The following is a 15,274-nucleotide window of genomic DNA, read 5'->3' as shown; positions in this document are numbered from 1 at the left end:
GTGCGTTCGGTGTGGTGCATACGTGGATTTGTCGAACGTATGGGTCAAACTGTATGCGTTTACAGCTTGACAGTAATGGTAGCAGAAGGTGATTGTTGAACTGTTGTTGCATACGTATCCAGATGATGCTGCGTCTTATTTTAAGCAATAACACTGTCGGTGTGTTCGAAGCGTTAGGCTACTACACATATACACATTTGAGAGACAATTTGGGGAATTATTTTTCTTCTGTTTGTAAACATTAGAGCATTGTCCTTGGGTCTGAATTTCTGAAAGTGTCCTCCTCTTCCGAGTCCGTTGTTGGCACATTGCTGGATGGGGTATGGAGATGGTTGGGTCCCCCGCTCCCCTGGCACACGTACCACTCATTAAGGTTGGTAACCTGAGGCGAGAGATTTGCTGACCGGTTCCTGTGCGGTTCGGAGGCGGGCGAAAGGGGCGCGCTGAGAAGGTTTGTAGAGGAATGGTACGAAGCGTTGGCGGAAGGGGGCGGAGGCGACTTGCAATGGACTTTCATGTGCTTCCGCAACGAGCTGGGGTGCGTGTAGGACTTGTCACAGCCTCGGACTTTGCAGTAGTAAGGCTTGTCACTCGTGTGGACGTGGGAGTGCTTCTTCCGGTCACTGCTGTTGGCGAATTTCCTGTCGCAGCCGTCAAACTCGCACTTGAAAGGCTTCTCTCCTGGAAGAGATGGAGATGGAGACATTTATCATTAGGCTACTCATATCCAATAACTCTCCGGAAAGGGTGCATGTACCATAACATAATGTGCACTTTGTGTTTCAAAAACACGATGAAGACATTTTATATTGGCCTTTATAAAAACATTTTGTCAAAGTCCAAGGAGAATAATAAAGTTACCAAATGGTTTGGACCATTTGTATGACATCAAATCCATAGCATACAATATATTCCCAGCAAACAGCAATGTCAATTCCTTTTCATTTGGCCTATACAAACTATTATGGATTTTTCCACTTATTCAACATGGACGTCCACATGCTCTACCCAAACTAGGACTATAATTGAATCCATCGCTTAACTGCCTGGTAACATACCACTTCCGGCACTAATTACTCCATAAATGGTCGGTGTGGCAGCCTATTCTGCCGCAAGGGCTTCCTGTCCGACATACCATATCTATTATACATCTACACCCGCAGCCACTCCTCTCCCACATGTACTAGGCATGTTCCTGACTGACTCACTTACACGAAACATAGGGTGGCCCGTGGGCTATTCTGCGTGAACGCGTGGGGGAAATGTGTAGCCTATATACAGTAATGAGGAAACAAGTGCATTGGTAGGCCTAAATTTATGTATTGTTTTTATATAAAGATCATCCTATATGTTGTAATGCTTGTATTGTAAAATGATTTTATGATTGTAAAATGATTTTATGATTGTAAAATGGACAATTCAAAAATATAAAAACATACACCAGGCTATCAAGATCTCATGCTTTCAAAGCATGGACATGGTGTGTTGGAGCAGCCCCTTCCCTCTGGGCACACACCAGTCTTGGGAGCCATTTGCTTTCCAAACAGGCCGGCCCTTAATGACACACCGGCTTCATCTTGAATAAGTAGTCGTGTGGGTTATAAATTGGAAAGTTGGTCTGCTTTGCAGGCTATTCGGTAACATAGCACGCACGGCACTGCATACTGTATTGCATCACACTACAAGTGTTTAGACTGTCTTGCATTAACGCCATTGCTGTTGATGGCCTTTAAAACCTCTAACGAGCCTCAACCCCGGATCCGGGATCACCCCCCACCCCCCCCACACTGATTAGCATCGCTAGCATAGCGTCACAATTAAATAGTAGCATCTAAATATCATTAAATCACAAGTCCAAGCCACCTAATGAAAGATACAGATCTTGTGAATAAAGCCACCATTTCAGATTTTTAAAATGTTTTACAGGGAAGACACAATATGTAAATCTATTAGCTAACCACGTTAGCAAAGGACACGATTTTTTTACTCCCAACAGTTTTTTCCTGCGTCAGTAGCTATCACTAATTCGACTAGATAAAAATATATATAGCCACTAACCAAGAAACAACTTCATAATATGACAGTCTGATAACATATTTATGGTATAGCATAGTTTTTTTGGGGAAAAATGTGCATTTTTCAGGTATAAATCACAGTTCTACATTGCAGCTGCAATCTGAAATAGTGCTGACCCAGCCAGAACAATTACAGAGACCAACGTCATATAACGAATTACTCATCTTAAAACATTTCAGAAAAATACACAGCGTACAGATATTGAAAGCCCAACATCTGGTGAATCCAAACAATATTTCAGATTTATTAAATGTTTTATAACGAAAACAAAATGTAGCGCTAAATTAGCATAGCTATACAAGGCAGATTCGGCTAGGCGCCCACGGTCAGTTCACATGCACAACAGATATGATATAACATCGTAAATTGGGTCTTACTATGGCTGATCTTTCATCAGAATGTTGATCAAAGTGTCCTTTGTCAAGATGAGTCGTTGGTTCCGTTCAGAAATCTTCCTTTCCCACTCCATTTAGCACAGGTACCGGTCGAGTGGCACAGATCTCTCAAATGTAAATAAATTGTGACAACGGAACACCGCAAAACTCCCAAAAAAATTCAAATAATCTGATTAAACTATATTGAAAAAACATACATTACGATGATATGGTCACATGTATCAAACAAAATTCGACACGGAGATAGTTTTCATCCATAACGCCAGCAAAACAGTACACAATCGCAGCTCCAACTCGTGCGAATCAGCAAACCGGAAGTTGTCGGTCACGCCAAAGAAATAGGTCTTATTTCACGTCAGTACCAGATAAACAAAGAATTTCTCCTCTGACGTCCTCTTGACACCCAGAGGAAGGCGAATGAGGTGTGTTTCGGGTCATAGGGGGCACGACCATATATAGGCAGAGCTTTGAAGCCAGCATAACACATCTTGATTTTATGTTCTTGGTCATGGAAAGTGCTGTGAAATGACTTCTGTATCACTCAGAGACAAAATTGAAACGGTTTTAGAAACTAGAGATTGTTTTCTTTCCAATGGTATTATTTATATGCATGTAGTAAGAGCAATAATTGAATAAGAGGCAGTTTAATCTGTTGAGCAAATTATGCTAATGGGAAAATAGCACCCCCTGTATTCTCAAGAAGTTAATGGCAATTTCTAGGCTACTGTATATCAATTTGGAAGCAAAGCAAGCCCCAGTGGTCCGTTTTCGCTTTGTTGTTTATCTTCAGCGTGAAATTATTGTGAGTCAAGTTTCGATGTGGTTATCATCAGCCTATAACACAGTCTAAAACTGTTATAACATCAACCAAAAATATATGGTTTAATTTCCACCCGGAGCTCGATATAGTAACGTATAAAATTAGTACATAGAGATTGAACTGATGGTTGTTTCTGCTGCGAGGATTCGATAAATCAACATAGCAGTAACATGAGCCATAAAGGCGTAAACGTCTTCTACGGACTACACCTGGAATTCACTCACTTGGAAATGCGTAAGCAAGTTTCACAAACCATATAGCATAACCACCCACGTCGAGGTTCAATGTCTAACAAGCGTATGTTTCAGAAACTGTACATCAAATCAGGCGATGCCTTGGCTCGACTGTATGAATAGTTAGTTGTATTCGATTAAATCTCGTTCCCGTTACTTTTACGCATGGTCACCAGATGCCCGCCAGCAGTTAAAATGAAAACTTTTCACAATACACATTTGTTGTCTACAACGAACAGTTTCTTTAACAGTGTCAAAGCTTCTAGGCTACTACGATTAAAGATATCTATTTCTGTTTTTTGATGCAGCTCTAAAATAATCCGGCGCACTTTCACTGACCTGTGTGTGTCCTTTTATGAATCTTTAGATTCTCAGAGCGAGCGAACACTTTTCCACAGCCGGGGAAAGGACAAGGGAAGGGTTTCTCTCCCGTGTGAACTCGGATGTGGTTTATTAGTTTGTACTTCGCCTTAAAAGCTTTCCCCTCGCGTGGACATTCCTCCCAGAAGCAGACGTGACTGCTCTGCTCCGGTCCCCCGACGTGCTCCACCGTGACATGGTTGACCAGCTCGTGCATGGTGCTGTAAGTTTTGGAGCAGGGCTTCTTTGAAGTTTGCTCTTGATCAATCCATTTGCAGATTAACTCTTGCTTGATGGGCTGCCTCATGTATCTCAAAAACGCCCCCGCAGCTCCGTGAGGAGCAGAAGCGATGTTCACATTGAGGTTCATGGAGTTGTAGCTGTGGATAGAAGAGGGTCCATAGTGCTCGGGCCTGTGGACGAAGTGCTCTGGCCTGCCGTAGATGTCCCCCGGTAGACCCAAACGCATCTGCCCGTTGAGGGCATGGTGATGGTGATGGTGGGCACCTGGTGCTGCCTGGTCGTGGAGTCCAGAGAAAAGTGGAAGGGCACAAGTCTCGGCGTGCCCATAAGCACCTGTTGGGGAGATGAACATGCCATGGTGATGAGGGGAGGAGGCTGAACTATGCTGGTCGCCAAGTGCATGCATAGCCGAGGCTGAGAGTTCTCTCCTGAGGATGTAGTCCCTGCTGTTAGAGTAGCCTGGGTGAGGAGCCACGGGGTAACCAACTGTGGTCTGAGTAGAAGTGAAGGATGCTGCTGCCACTGCGATGGTCTGGGCTTCAGGATAGCTCTGAATGTGCTGAGAGGGGCTAAGTTTGAGAGCATTTGTCTGTGCCATGTGCTCGGGTCCAAATGGAGTGAGTGCCACTCCGGGGTCGTTGCCCATCTCTCCAGGGTGGTGGTGAGCATGGTGGGAGTGCGGGTGATGCACCCCTAGCCCCGGGAAGCCTGTCATATTCTGATGAGGAAGAGGTTGAGTCGCTGCCAAATCCGCTAATCTTATCGCCGGATTCCTCTTGCTCAAAGGGGACTCCATTACTAACTACACTGTCAAGTCCATCCACTCTCACCACTATTGTTTCTCCCCCCACCACCGCGATTTTCTAAAACATTAAAATATATGTATATAAGCGGTCTATATAACTTATTTTGTCCTGCCTCTAACTCTGCTTGTTCCTTTTCCCACTATGTCCTCAAGCGATTGGCAGAACATACAACAGTTGGAGGACGCAGTAGGGAATACAGTTTAGAAATGGCACTGCGGGTATTGGACGGATTTAGGTGACTGGCAGTTAAGAGAACGAAGCGATTGGCTGTCGTTCAGCGCAGGGGCTCAGCGGGGTTCCGCCCCCTCGCTCTCTTTATCGCTGTTGACTCCAAAATGTTGTAGGCCTACTCACGAAGTTACCAGTAAATATGTTTATGCCCTTGGTGTTTACTGGGGGCTGGCGCATGTGAATACAATGTAGGACGGATACAGTAGGCTATACAGACGTTCTTCTCTTCGTTTTCTTTTCCAGTGATTGGCGTAACCCCAATGTAGAAAACACATTATTTTTCACTATAACTCAAGTACATGGACTTTTATTCAGGTCAAATTAAATGAATACAAATAAATAACAATGGAGATAATTAGCCAATCAAATAGATTTAAAGCCATGGTCTGAAACAACTTATTTTGTACTCGAGACTAACGCCCATAGGGGAAGCTTGAAATTGCGCATTGTCCACAACACTTCAAAGTAGTGATTCAAATTCAGTGTCTATTATTTGTATTTATTTATGTAGTATACAATATGCATGTTTTTATTTGCATACAATCATATTTAATAAAGCCTACCACCATAGCACATTTCCTCTTTAAAATAAATAGGCTAGAAAAATGTCCACTTGATAGGTGTGACATGCAGGCCTACAATGCAGTTGACGTCTGTCCATGTTACGTTTCTGATTCGTTGAGTTAGGCTATTGCAACTTTACACACCAGTAGCCTAATACAGAAATGCACAAGTTGTGCAAGTGTCAAGGAGTACAACTGGCTATTGTTTAATACTGTTCAACAATCCGTGCATAAAGCATAGTCGGGAATATTTGGCTTTTATTTTGTGCTAATATATGGAGATATACACGTAGCTTAGATACAGCCTACAAGCACATACTGTAGAAAGAATGGCATATTTTATCAATACAAGACAAGTGTTTGCCAGAGAAAACGGTTGATGTGTGAATTGTATTATTGAAATGGGTGCCAATGAATTCATTTAAAGTAGGCTACACACCGTGCAGAGTGCCACATTTCACAAGTTAAAACATGTTGCATATAAAAAAATCATGTCCATCTTTTAGTCTTTCGCCAACATTTGATGAACAAATTGCGTATACATTGTATTCAACTCATTGATGAGATGAGGTAAACGTCATTATATTTTAAGATTTATTTTACAATTTTACTTTCGAAATCTAAGGTTTCAGCATTGCCCCACACACGGAGGGAGTTGAGTTGTGTAAATAGTTTCTCCACAAATTGCCACTGATCCTCTCAAAATACTTAGGTTCACTTTTAATGACTTTAGCCATGAATGAAGCAAGAGGAAAGTTGTCAATCTGAGGATGGGTTCACTTTTATGTTACCTTTTCTTCAGATTCATTTGTTTGACCCAAAAGTTTACAACATTAACATATTTAAATGAAATCTGTAAAATTATTATTATCCAATAGTCACTCTTGACATGTATCATTTTTTACTTTCCAATGACTTGAAAATCAACAGTTGCACTCATAGATGATAAAACAAAATCGAATCATTTGGAACAATCTATTAGCTTTCAAGAGGGAAAATAATCTCTAAAATACTTCTAAAATGTCCATGAACGATGCTCAATAACAAAAATAGTAGTGCGTAAAATGATCCGTGATATTGACTCTATCAGAACTTTGGCGTATATGGGTATTGACTTAAAAGGGAATAGGTATGCATGCACCTGTGGTATAAACTAATAATTACAATTGGTAGGTCGACTATACGTGCTTCAAAGTGTCATAAAGTATATTTTGTCTTACTTTTAGAATATAAAAGGCCACCAGCCACTCAACTAAAAAAGAAGCACACCTCCTGAGACATTTTTAGAAACCAAATTAATAGATAAGTTACACATAAAAATAACAGGTGTATAGGCTGCCAACTTTTAAATGTATATTTATAGAAATGTCTATTTATCGACCACCTTGGGATACATATGTTGCTATCATCTACGAACAAGTGGCTCACTCGATAATACGATACCAATCTCAATGGGATCTCTAGGGTAAAATAAAAGCGAATGAATGTATTATTTTACAAAACATATCAGTAAAAAGAAGGGTCCATGGTTATTATGGCTAGATGTTTTTTTTTAAAGTAGCCTAAGCAAAAAAAGTATGATAGAATATCCGTTCAATTATCTGTTTCTGATGAGTTAGAACGCTCCTAAATCCGTAAGGCTACTTACTTCAGACGCCCAGCTGGAAGAAGCGAGCGACATTTTTAAAAGTTTTTAAACAAAAGGCGCTTTGTTATAAAAAAAGGTTTATTTTACAGAAGAAGTCAAAAGTGCAGCATATGTGGTCTTAACGGGTCATAGGTCAAACATCCATGAATCACACAAGGTCACGGAAACCACACAAGTAACCTTCCAATGCGTTAACATATTGATATTGTCAAATATGAACTAGTGAAATACGCCCCGTTTCCTTCACCTTTGCGTTAGGCGCTGCGCCATTAAGGCATAAAATACATGGTTTTATTTACTAGCCTTGTTGTCGGACATATTCAGATCATAAGCAATATCGTGAATATTTGGTTAGAATTTTTGTGGGAGTTGTTTTCTCTGTAAACCCCAAAATAGGCATAATCAAAGGTGTGTTCGTATCAATATATTAATTTCTATACATTTTTATAATGTATTTTATACTTCTAACCCTTTTCAAGACTTTCTGTCTCCTCTATTTTCTGTCTCTGGGTAATCTGTTGAAATACTGGTCTTTGGGGATTTTCAGAAGCCCCCTTTCTCCTGAGTTTGAGGGAAATAAGAACCCACAGATATGCGCCTCTGGTCCGATTGAGTTCTTTCTCTCTAATTTATTTTAATTTTTTATCCTATCAAGTGACAGGGAAGGGGTTTTCCACCGAAATAAAGAAGTTCTTTAGAGAGGTCGGCATACGTGACTTTGAACTTGGATCAGCTCCTACGTGTCCCGCGGTGCGGAGAGAAATTGGAAGAATGGCAGAGAACGCTCCGGCTGCCCCCGCTTTTGGGCTGAGAGAAGGACAGGATTCCCAAAGTTTTCAGACGTCCTACTCCCGGTCCCATTATTGACCGCTTTTTTAGAGTGTTTGGGAGCCGAGAGGGACAAGAGAAAATGTGATGTGTCTTGGAGCAGGAGGATTTGTGGGACTTGAATTCAATGGAAGTGTAAGTAAACTTCCTTTCACTTTAGTGAGTACATTTCAATGCGCAGCTGTTGTTGGATCCGGTTGATTTTGAACGCAATCCATACAGTACGCGCTTTGGACGCAAAGACATGTGCAGACATGATCAGCCGGCGAGGTTTCTTGTTCTGATTGAGTGTGACTTGATGGTAGGCTATGGCAATTGAAGACCATTAGGCTTTTGGGACTAGGCTATTTGTTATATGGAGATCTATTTTCTTTATTAGCCCATTGCGTTGGAATATGAAGCTCTGTTGTCACCAAACTCACCCACGTGTAGGGGTAATGTTCACCAAATTATGACTAATCCGAAATGATGTGTGTAGGCCTATGCAATATGTTTTGCATTAGGGCTATCTATAGTTAAACTCATCTAATGCATCTCGTTTTTTGCTTTTGCAGGAGAGAAAACGTTCAAACATTCGCTCGTGCGGTTGATTGCAGCTAAAATAAACAATAGTCATATTTTGCGGCTAAGGCAAGACTGACAAACTGTGCAAGATATCTAAGCAAAATGGACAAACCACCGACCCAGCTCTCTATGAAAACAAGGTAAATGTAAACCTTGGGTGCGTGGCGGTGTAATACTTGAACACATTTACGTAGGCTATAGGCTACATGAGTCTAGCTCACTGATGGCTGTAGGTGCAGAGGCTATGAACATACACCGTTTTCTTTATAGGGGTAAATGATCAGCAACAATTTTAAGGGAGTGCTCTAGAGTCTGCAGTATAATCAGTTTTATTTCATGAAATGGTATGTTGTGTTCTGATATGCTACACTATATGCTTCTGTTTCTGCTGTATATTCCCACCTTTCTATAGCAGAGCTTGTGATATGCATTTACCCATAAACGTGCGATATTTCGCACATATAAATACTGTATTTATTTGTAAGAGAAACACGGTCAAAATATAAAATAGTGGTTTGGCTAAATGATTGACTCTCGTTTCTAATGAAATCCGCCTGTCTAATGTTGAATTCACTATTGCTGTTTAATATTAATGAAATGTGCAGACCCCACCTTCTACCCCAAAACCCCATTCGCTCGTTCACTTACAGTTATTTCTTTAACTCTATAGCTCAGGTTTTTAAACACCATTATCACACAACGTGCAATGTCGTATTGTCAATCCACCCGTTATACATCAACCTATAAAATTAAGGTTTTAAGGCATCATGTCCGATACTATTTTCTCTCCCTCCCTCCCTCTCTCTCTCTCTCTTCCCCCTAAATGCCTCTCCAAAAAAGTAGGCGGCAATTATTAGTGGAAAATGGCGATCAGCTATTAGTCGCTAAAGCGGTACCTGCTATTGGAGGGGCACCTGGGATTGATGAGACGCAGTGGCCAATGAGACTGCGTGGAATGAATGGCCGGGCTTCAGTTAAAGGGGGCGTAAGAGGAGTTAGTGCCAGTCCACGGAGAAAGAGGGACCCTCCGCAATAAACACAGGCAAGCGAAAGAGATAAACAGACAAATCGGAACAACAATCCGAGATGCTGCCAAACCCCGCTCTCTCTTCGTGCTAGGACAGATATTAAGATAATTATTCAATTCTTCGTGTGTGTTTAAACGCAATCAACGTCCACAGTTTCCAGAGGAAAAACGCAAAGGAATCTCTTTACTTCGTTTGATGGGGATTTTTGGGTTGTTGTTAAAAGTTAACTACCAGTGAATATAGACGTGTTCGGTAAGACGAGCTGTATAGGTTTTTTTTCTTCCTATGAGTGGATCATCGCTTTGAGCTTCGCCTGATATGGTGTTCCCACGCATGGAAGTTGTCATTTACATAACTGAATAGACAATTGAATTGTATTTTTTCGACTTTTTTTTGTTATACACACAAGCTGATTCGAACGAAATTCGCTTTGAGAGACCATGTTACTGGACGCAGGTCACCAGTTCCCCGGACTGGGAGTTGGCACGTTTGCCAGGCATCACACGGCGAGCGAGATGCAGGAGAGAGACTTGAGTTTAGCACAGAATAGCTTCGTCGACTCTGCACACATGGGTGCGTTTAAACTGAACCATGATCTTTCTCCGGGACAGAGCTCTGCCTTCACCTCCCAGGCGCCCGGCTACCCCGCAGTGGCGTTGGGGGCTCACGCAGCCCATGTCACCTCGTACGCGAGTTCCCCGTTCAACTCCACCAGGGACTTTCTCTTTCGCAGCCGAGGCTTCGGAGAATCATCTCCGGCGAGCAGCCAACACGCTATTTTCGGCCCCGCGGCGGGGTCTCTTCATCATACCCACACAGACAGCCAAGGCCACATTCTGTTCCCCGGGATCCACGACCAGCATGGGTCCCACGGATCCCCGAATGTGCTCAATGGGCAAATGCGTCTTGGACTACCGGGCGAGGTTTTTGGGCGTTCCGACCAGTACCACCAGGTATCCAGCCCAAGGACCGACCCTTACTCGGCCGCCCAGCTCCATAACCAATACAGCAGCATGAATATGAACATGGGGATGAACATGGGAGCCCACCACCAACACCACCCAGGTGCCTTCTTTCGCTACATGCGGCAACAGTGCATCAAACAGGAGCTCATCTGTAAATGGATCGACCCAGAGCAGCTGAGCAACCCCAAGAAGAGTTGCAACAAAACTTTCAGCACCATGCACGAGCTGGTCACGCACGTCTCCGTGGAGCACGTCGGGGGACCGGAGCAGAGCAATCACATTTGCTTTTGGGAAGAGTGCCCCCGCGAGAGCAAACCGTTTAAGGCGAAATACAAACTGGTGAATCACATTCGGGTCCACACTGGTGAGAAACCCTTCCCCTGCCCCTTCCCTGGATGTGGCAAGGTCTTCGCAAGGTCGGAAAATTTGAAGATTCACAAGCGTACACATACAGGTAATTATACGATATTTATAGCATTTTACCTCTCGCATTTATTCGTTTCGCAAAACTGCACATTTTAGAATTCACCGTGCCAATGCGCCATGCTTTATTTCATCATAGCCAATTGTAGCCTATAGCTTGCAAAAAGCGCCTTTTCTCGTCGCCAAAATACCCCAGTCGATATTCAATCAATAGTGGTATTTTTAGACTGCCAAAGTAGACATTCACATCTATGGTCTCGGTAGATTTAGATCAACATTTTTTAAATTCTCTATAGCCTAAAGTGTGAATTCGATTATCCAATAGTAAGTACCCTAATCACATAGCTGGCGAGTCTGGAAACAATTAGCGTTTACACAGTTTTGAAGAAATGAAATGTCTCGCAGCAATTTGCTAAATTATGTAATATGCTTTTGAGGTTTTGTGGTTCGTCAACTTTCAAATGGGTCAAAAGGCGAGGTTAATCTGGCTCGCAGTGCATTGCTTGCGCGGAATAGGCTATAGTAGCATACATCTCATCAACCGGTTTAATGTTTATGCAAGACTGAGCTTTTATGATTCTATTCGGAATGCCTCGCCTCTTTTTCAGAAAATCGATGTTGTTATTTGATTTTGTCCACTGAGAAATGTTTGGCTTTTTGGTTTTAGGAAACCGTTTGGTGTGCTTACTCTTCAGGCGCATGCGAGTGTGAATGTGTGTCATGGCCCTTTTCTTTTTCTCACACAATCCATTGATACTAGGTGCTAGACGGGCCATTGCCAGCCTTTCACATTTTTACTATTTTCTGGGGGGATGCAGCTATGGAATTGGTCAGGTGCTAATTCGTTATTGTTTCCAATCAAATGGCGCGCCCTCTGCACCAGAAGCTATTGCCCCACATGGGATGTTTGCGTTTTGATTATATACATTTAAGTCATTCTGGAGCCTAATTAAGCAATTTCGCATTTCATTTTTGAGGTAGGATATTAAATAAATATTCTTAAGTAATTTTACAAACTACTTACATTCAATTGCTGTGATTCAAAACAAATAGCCATAGGCCTAAATGTTTTACCATTTCTTACAACCCACAATTTCCTGCATAAAATACAAAACGTCTGGTCCCACAAATGAAGTTAACCCTCTTTAAATTAGGTTGGTGATACAACTGAGATTTAACCGAATAGGTGCCACTAACTATGACGAATAGCTAGCTATATGACTTAACCCGCTACTCGTGGTTGAATGGCCATGTTATTGAACGCAACTCGTATAGTATTAGGCCTAAAGCATAGTCGTTTTGTAGGCTTTTGCTGAGGAACTGCATCTAACGTGTCTGTTTTATCCCTATTTTTATGCAGGAGAGAAACCATTCCAGTGTGAGTTTGAAGGCTGTGACAGGCGGTTTGCCAACAGCAGTGACCGAAAGAAGCACATGCATGTCCACACGTCTGACAAACCATATCTTTGCAAAATGTGTGACAAGTCCTACACACATCCCAGCTCTCTACGAAAACACATGAAGGTAAATGGACTTTGTCTTTCACTTTCCAGCTGATATTAACACGTAGCCTAAGGCTTGTTTACGTCTGTCTTTTGCGTGCTTAGGACATGTTTTGTCGGGGATTTGGTTTTCCTCTGTTATTTAGGCCTACACAATTACGTTCCCCATCATTCCTGAAGCACTTTGAAATCATACTTCACAATTTCCCATCATGATATCATATACAAATAGTACCTGCACTTTTTTCAGGTCCACGAAGCGGCCCCTCCAGCGTCCGACTCCTCGCCTGCAGCCAGTTCTGGTTACGAGTCATCCACACCGCCCGGCTTAATCTCCCCCACCACCGAGACCCATAGCAACAACAATCTTTCACCCGCGTCCGCAGTCCACAATAACAACAACGGCCACAGCAGCCTATCGTCTAATTTCAGTGAATGGTATGTTTAGGACTGAACCGAACAGCGAGTACAGAACCATTGCTCAGAACCCCAACCAGCGCAGGACATTCGAGAACTCGTGCACCGAGGAGAGCATGAATACTATGAACGCTTCAAAAGCATATATGTAGATTTAAAACCACCAGGGAAGAAAACTCACTTACCAACGGAAGAAAATATGTAATATGTTCAAGGAGCATTCAATATATTTGTAAATAATTATTACACTCCCTCTTTCCCATTGTTTGTGATAGATTTTTGTCGTTCTTTGGTGTATAGATGTTCCTTCAATGGTAGCTAATTCTCTAACTGGACTTTTAGTGCACATATTACGATAAAAGTTGTATTATGATGTTAAATATTGTGATCCTAAGGCAAATTGATTGTAACTATACTAAACATCTATAAACTGGAAAGAGTGCCAAAGTTAACACTTAACTCAAACAGTCCACCATATTTTGCTTGTGAATGTTGGCTTATATTTTTGTTTTGCTGGGCTTAACTTGTGATGTTTTGTGCTTTGCAAGTTTTTCATTGTGAAATGCTATCTGGAAGAATAGACGTTGTGCCGTTGGATTTTCTGTTACTACACCCTTCCTTTTGTAAATATCTACTGTCATATTTATCCGTTTGTAATTAAATTATGGTATTTACTACAAAATTAAACAATATTTATAAAGAATGTTTCTTTACTCTAAATATGTACAATTATGAGCTAAACAGGGGCAGTTGTTTTGTTATGTGCTTTTGTTCAACGTTAAAGAGGTGTTTTCTTCATTATTGTGATAAGAATTTTACTGCATACAAATATAATAAAAAAGTGTTGCAAGTGTTAAAAAACATTTCCCTCTCTTGATGTCTTCATACTCAGAATAGGCACACTGTAAAAAAAATCCTGTTGTTTTTATGGTTATGGTTTTTAATGGTTAATTACTGGCAAAAAACTGTGAACATTTTACCGTAATGCACTGTTAAACCAAAATGTATTTGGAATTTAGTGTAACATAGTTTACCTTTTTTTACTGTAACTTAAAGGTAAGTGACTAACAGTAAATTACCATAAAAAAACAACAAGATTTTTTATTTTTTTTAACAGTGCACTCTACTGGTGCCCGAAGCTGTTTCTTTGGCGGGTCATTTCAGATCAGCTTTTTCATATGAGACCTATTTTCAAAGCAGACTAAGCCCCACATTAGGTCAGTAAGAGCATGCATGCTATGAGGATATGGGTTATCTGCACTATGTAAATGATATTCTGCTTCCAGTGTTGAAACAAGCATTGCTTTGGATATTGTTTCTTTATGTCCTCAGATCATTCCAAAATGTTGGGAGTTTACCTCTTAAAAACCCGTCAGCTCTATGGCACCAGGTCATGAATTAGTCATGACCTGTAATTGATTTTTTTATGAACATGTATGGTCTGCAACTCCTGCTAATGTGGCTTGCATTTTCAATATGGCGGGCTAAATTAAAGGTTGCAAGATTAACGCGTAGACTAGGCAGAACCAAACCATCTCGCTGGTCACAAAACAAACATTGTGGCTGAGGTTTATTTATGCATGTTAGGCCAAATTGTAAACTCAACTAAAATGTATGTCTACTTGAAAGTAGAAAGACTATCTAAATCAGGCTACTCCAACCCGCATGTTATGCAGGCTAACCTATAATTACTCCATATAGAATCGCCTATGCATCCAAATTCAATATATATGTTTTATTTAACACCTGGCAATGACTGGCAATTTCAATTTGAGTTTCATTAAACGGCAGTATCTTTTAACCGTTTTGTCACAGGCTTTATGTTTGGTAGAGAGACCCCTGCACTACCGAAAACACAGTCGAAAATCCCTTCCCCCATCCCGGGCACTTGAGGGAAGACAGGGGGGTTGCGCTGTCAGAGCAGCCTTGAACTTGGACTTGACTCGGCCCTGAGCGGGGCTCGAGCCTTCTGTATGCCGAGACACGGTTAGGCTAGAGGTGAGCATGTGTGGCCCTATAATTAATGCAATTGTATTGATCTATTTCAACCACTTGTGAATACTTTCTCAGACTGAGACTCTTGTTTTCTGGAATAGTGAGTATTTTGTATTGTTTCGGCAACACAGGTTGCCTAAGCTATTTGAGACGATTTGAGTGGCTTCTGCCATCTGT

The 15,274-nt window shown here is 41.6% G+C and overlaps 2 protein-coding genes across 2 annotated transcripts; one reads left to right on the top strand and one right to left on the bottom strand.

Annotated features, from left to right (window-relative positions):
* Positions 1–241: 241 nt before the first annotated feature.
* LOC120057818 (zinc finger protein ZIC 5-like) lies at positions 242–4,923 on the bottom strand. The gene is made up of 2 exons (XM_039006281.1): positions 3,864–4,923; positions 242–681 (listed from the first exon to the last, which is right to left on the bottom strand). The coding sequence occupies exons 1-2, from the start codon at positions 4,921–4,923 to the stop codon at positions 242–244; spliced, it is 1,500 nt and encodes a 499-aa protein (XP_038862209.1).
* Positions 4,924–10,235: 5,312 nt separating this feature from the next.
* Positions 10,236–13,133, top strand: LOC120057817 (zinc finger protein ZIC 2-like). The gene is made up of 3 exons (XM_039006280.1): positions 10,236–11,214; positions 12,544–12,707; positions 12,936–13,133. Exons 1-3 carry the CDS (start codon positions 10,236–10,238, stop codon positions 13,131–13,133), a joined length of 1,341 nt encoding a protein of 446 aa, XP_038862208.1.
* The last annotated feature ends 2,141 nt before the right edge of the window (positions 13,134–15,274 follow it).

The sequence above is a fragment of the Salvelinus namaycush genome, chromosome 13 (genome assembly GCF_016432855.1).
Source record: "Salvelinus namaycush isolate Seneca chromosome 13, SaNama_1.0, whole genome shotgun sequence".
NCBI classification, from domain to species: Eukaryota; Metazoa; Chordata; class Actinopteri; order Salmoniformes; family Salmonidae; genus Salvelinus; species Salvelinus namaycush.
Note: the sequence above shows the minus strand (reverse complement) of the source record. Positions and strands in the feature narration are given on the sequence as shown.

Excerpts from the sequence above, each read along its gene's own strand:
- LOC120057818 (XM_039006281.1), bottom strand. The coding sequence starts at position 4,923 with ATGGAGTCCCCTTTGAGCAAGAGGAATCCGGCGATAAGATTAGCGGAT. Across the intron at positions 682-3,863 it reads TCATAAAAGGACACACACAG|GAGAGAAGCCTTTCAAGTGC; the intron begins GTCAGTGAAAGT and ends CATCTCTTCCAG.
- LOC120057817 (XM_039006280.1), top strand. The coding sequence starts at position 10,236 with ATGTTACTGGACGCAGGTCACCAGTTCCCCGGACTGGGAGTTGGCACG. Across the intron at positions 11,215-12,543 it reads TCACAAGCGTACACATACAG|GAGAGAAACCATTCCAGTGT; the intron begins GTAATTATACGA and ends ATTTTTATGCAG. Across the intron at positions 12,708-12,935 it reads CTCTACGAAAACACATGAAG|GTCCACGAAGCGGCCCCTCC; the intron begins GTAAATGGACTT and ends CACTTTTTTCAG.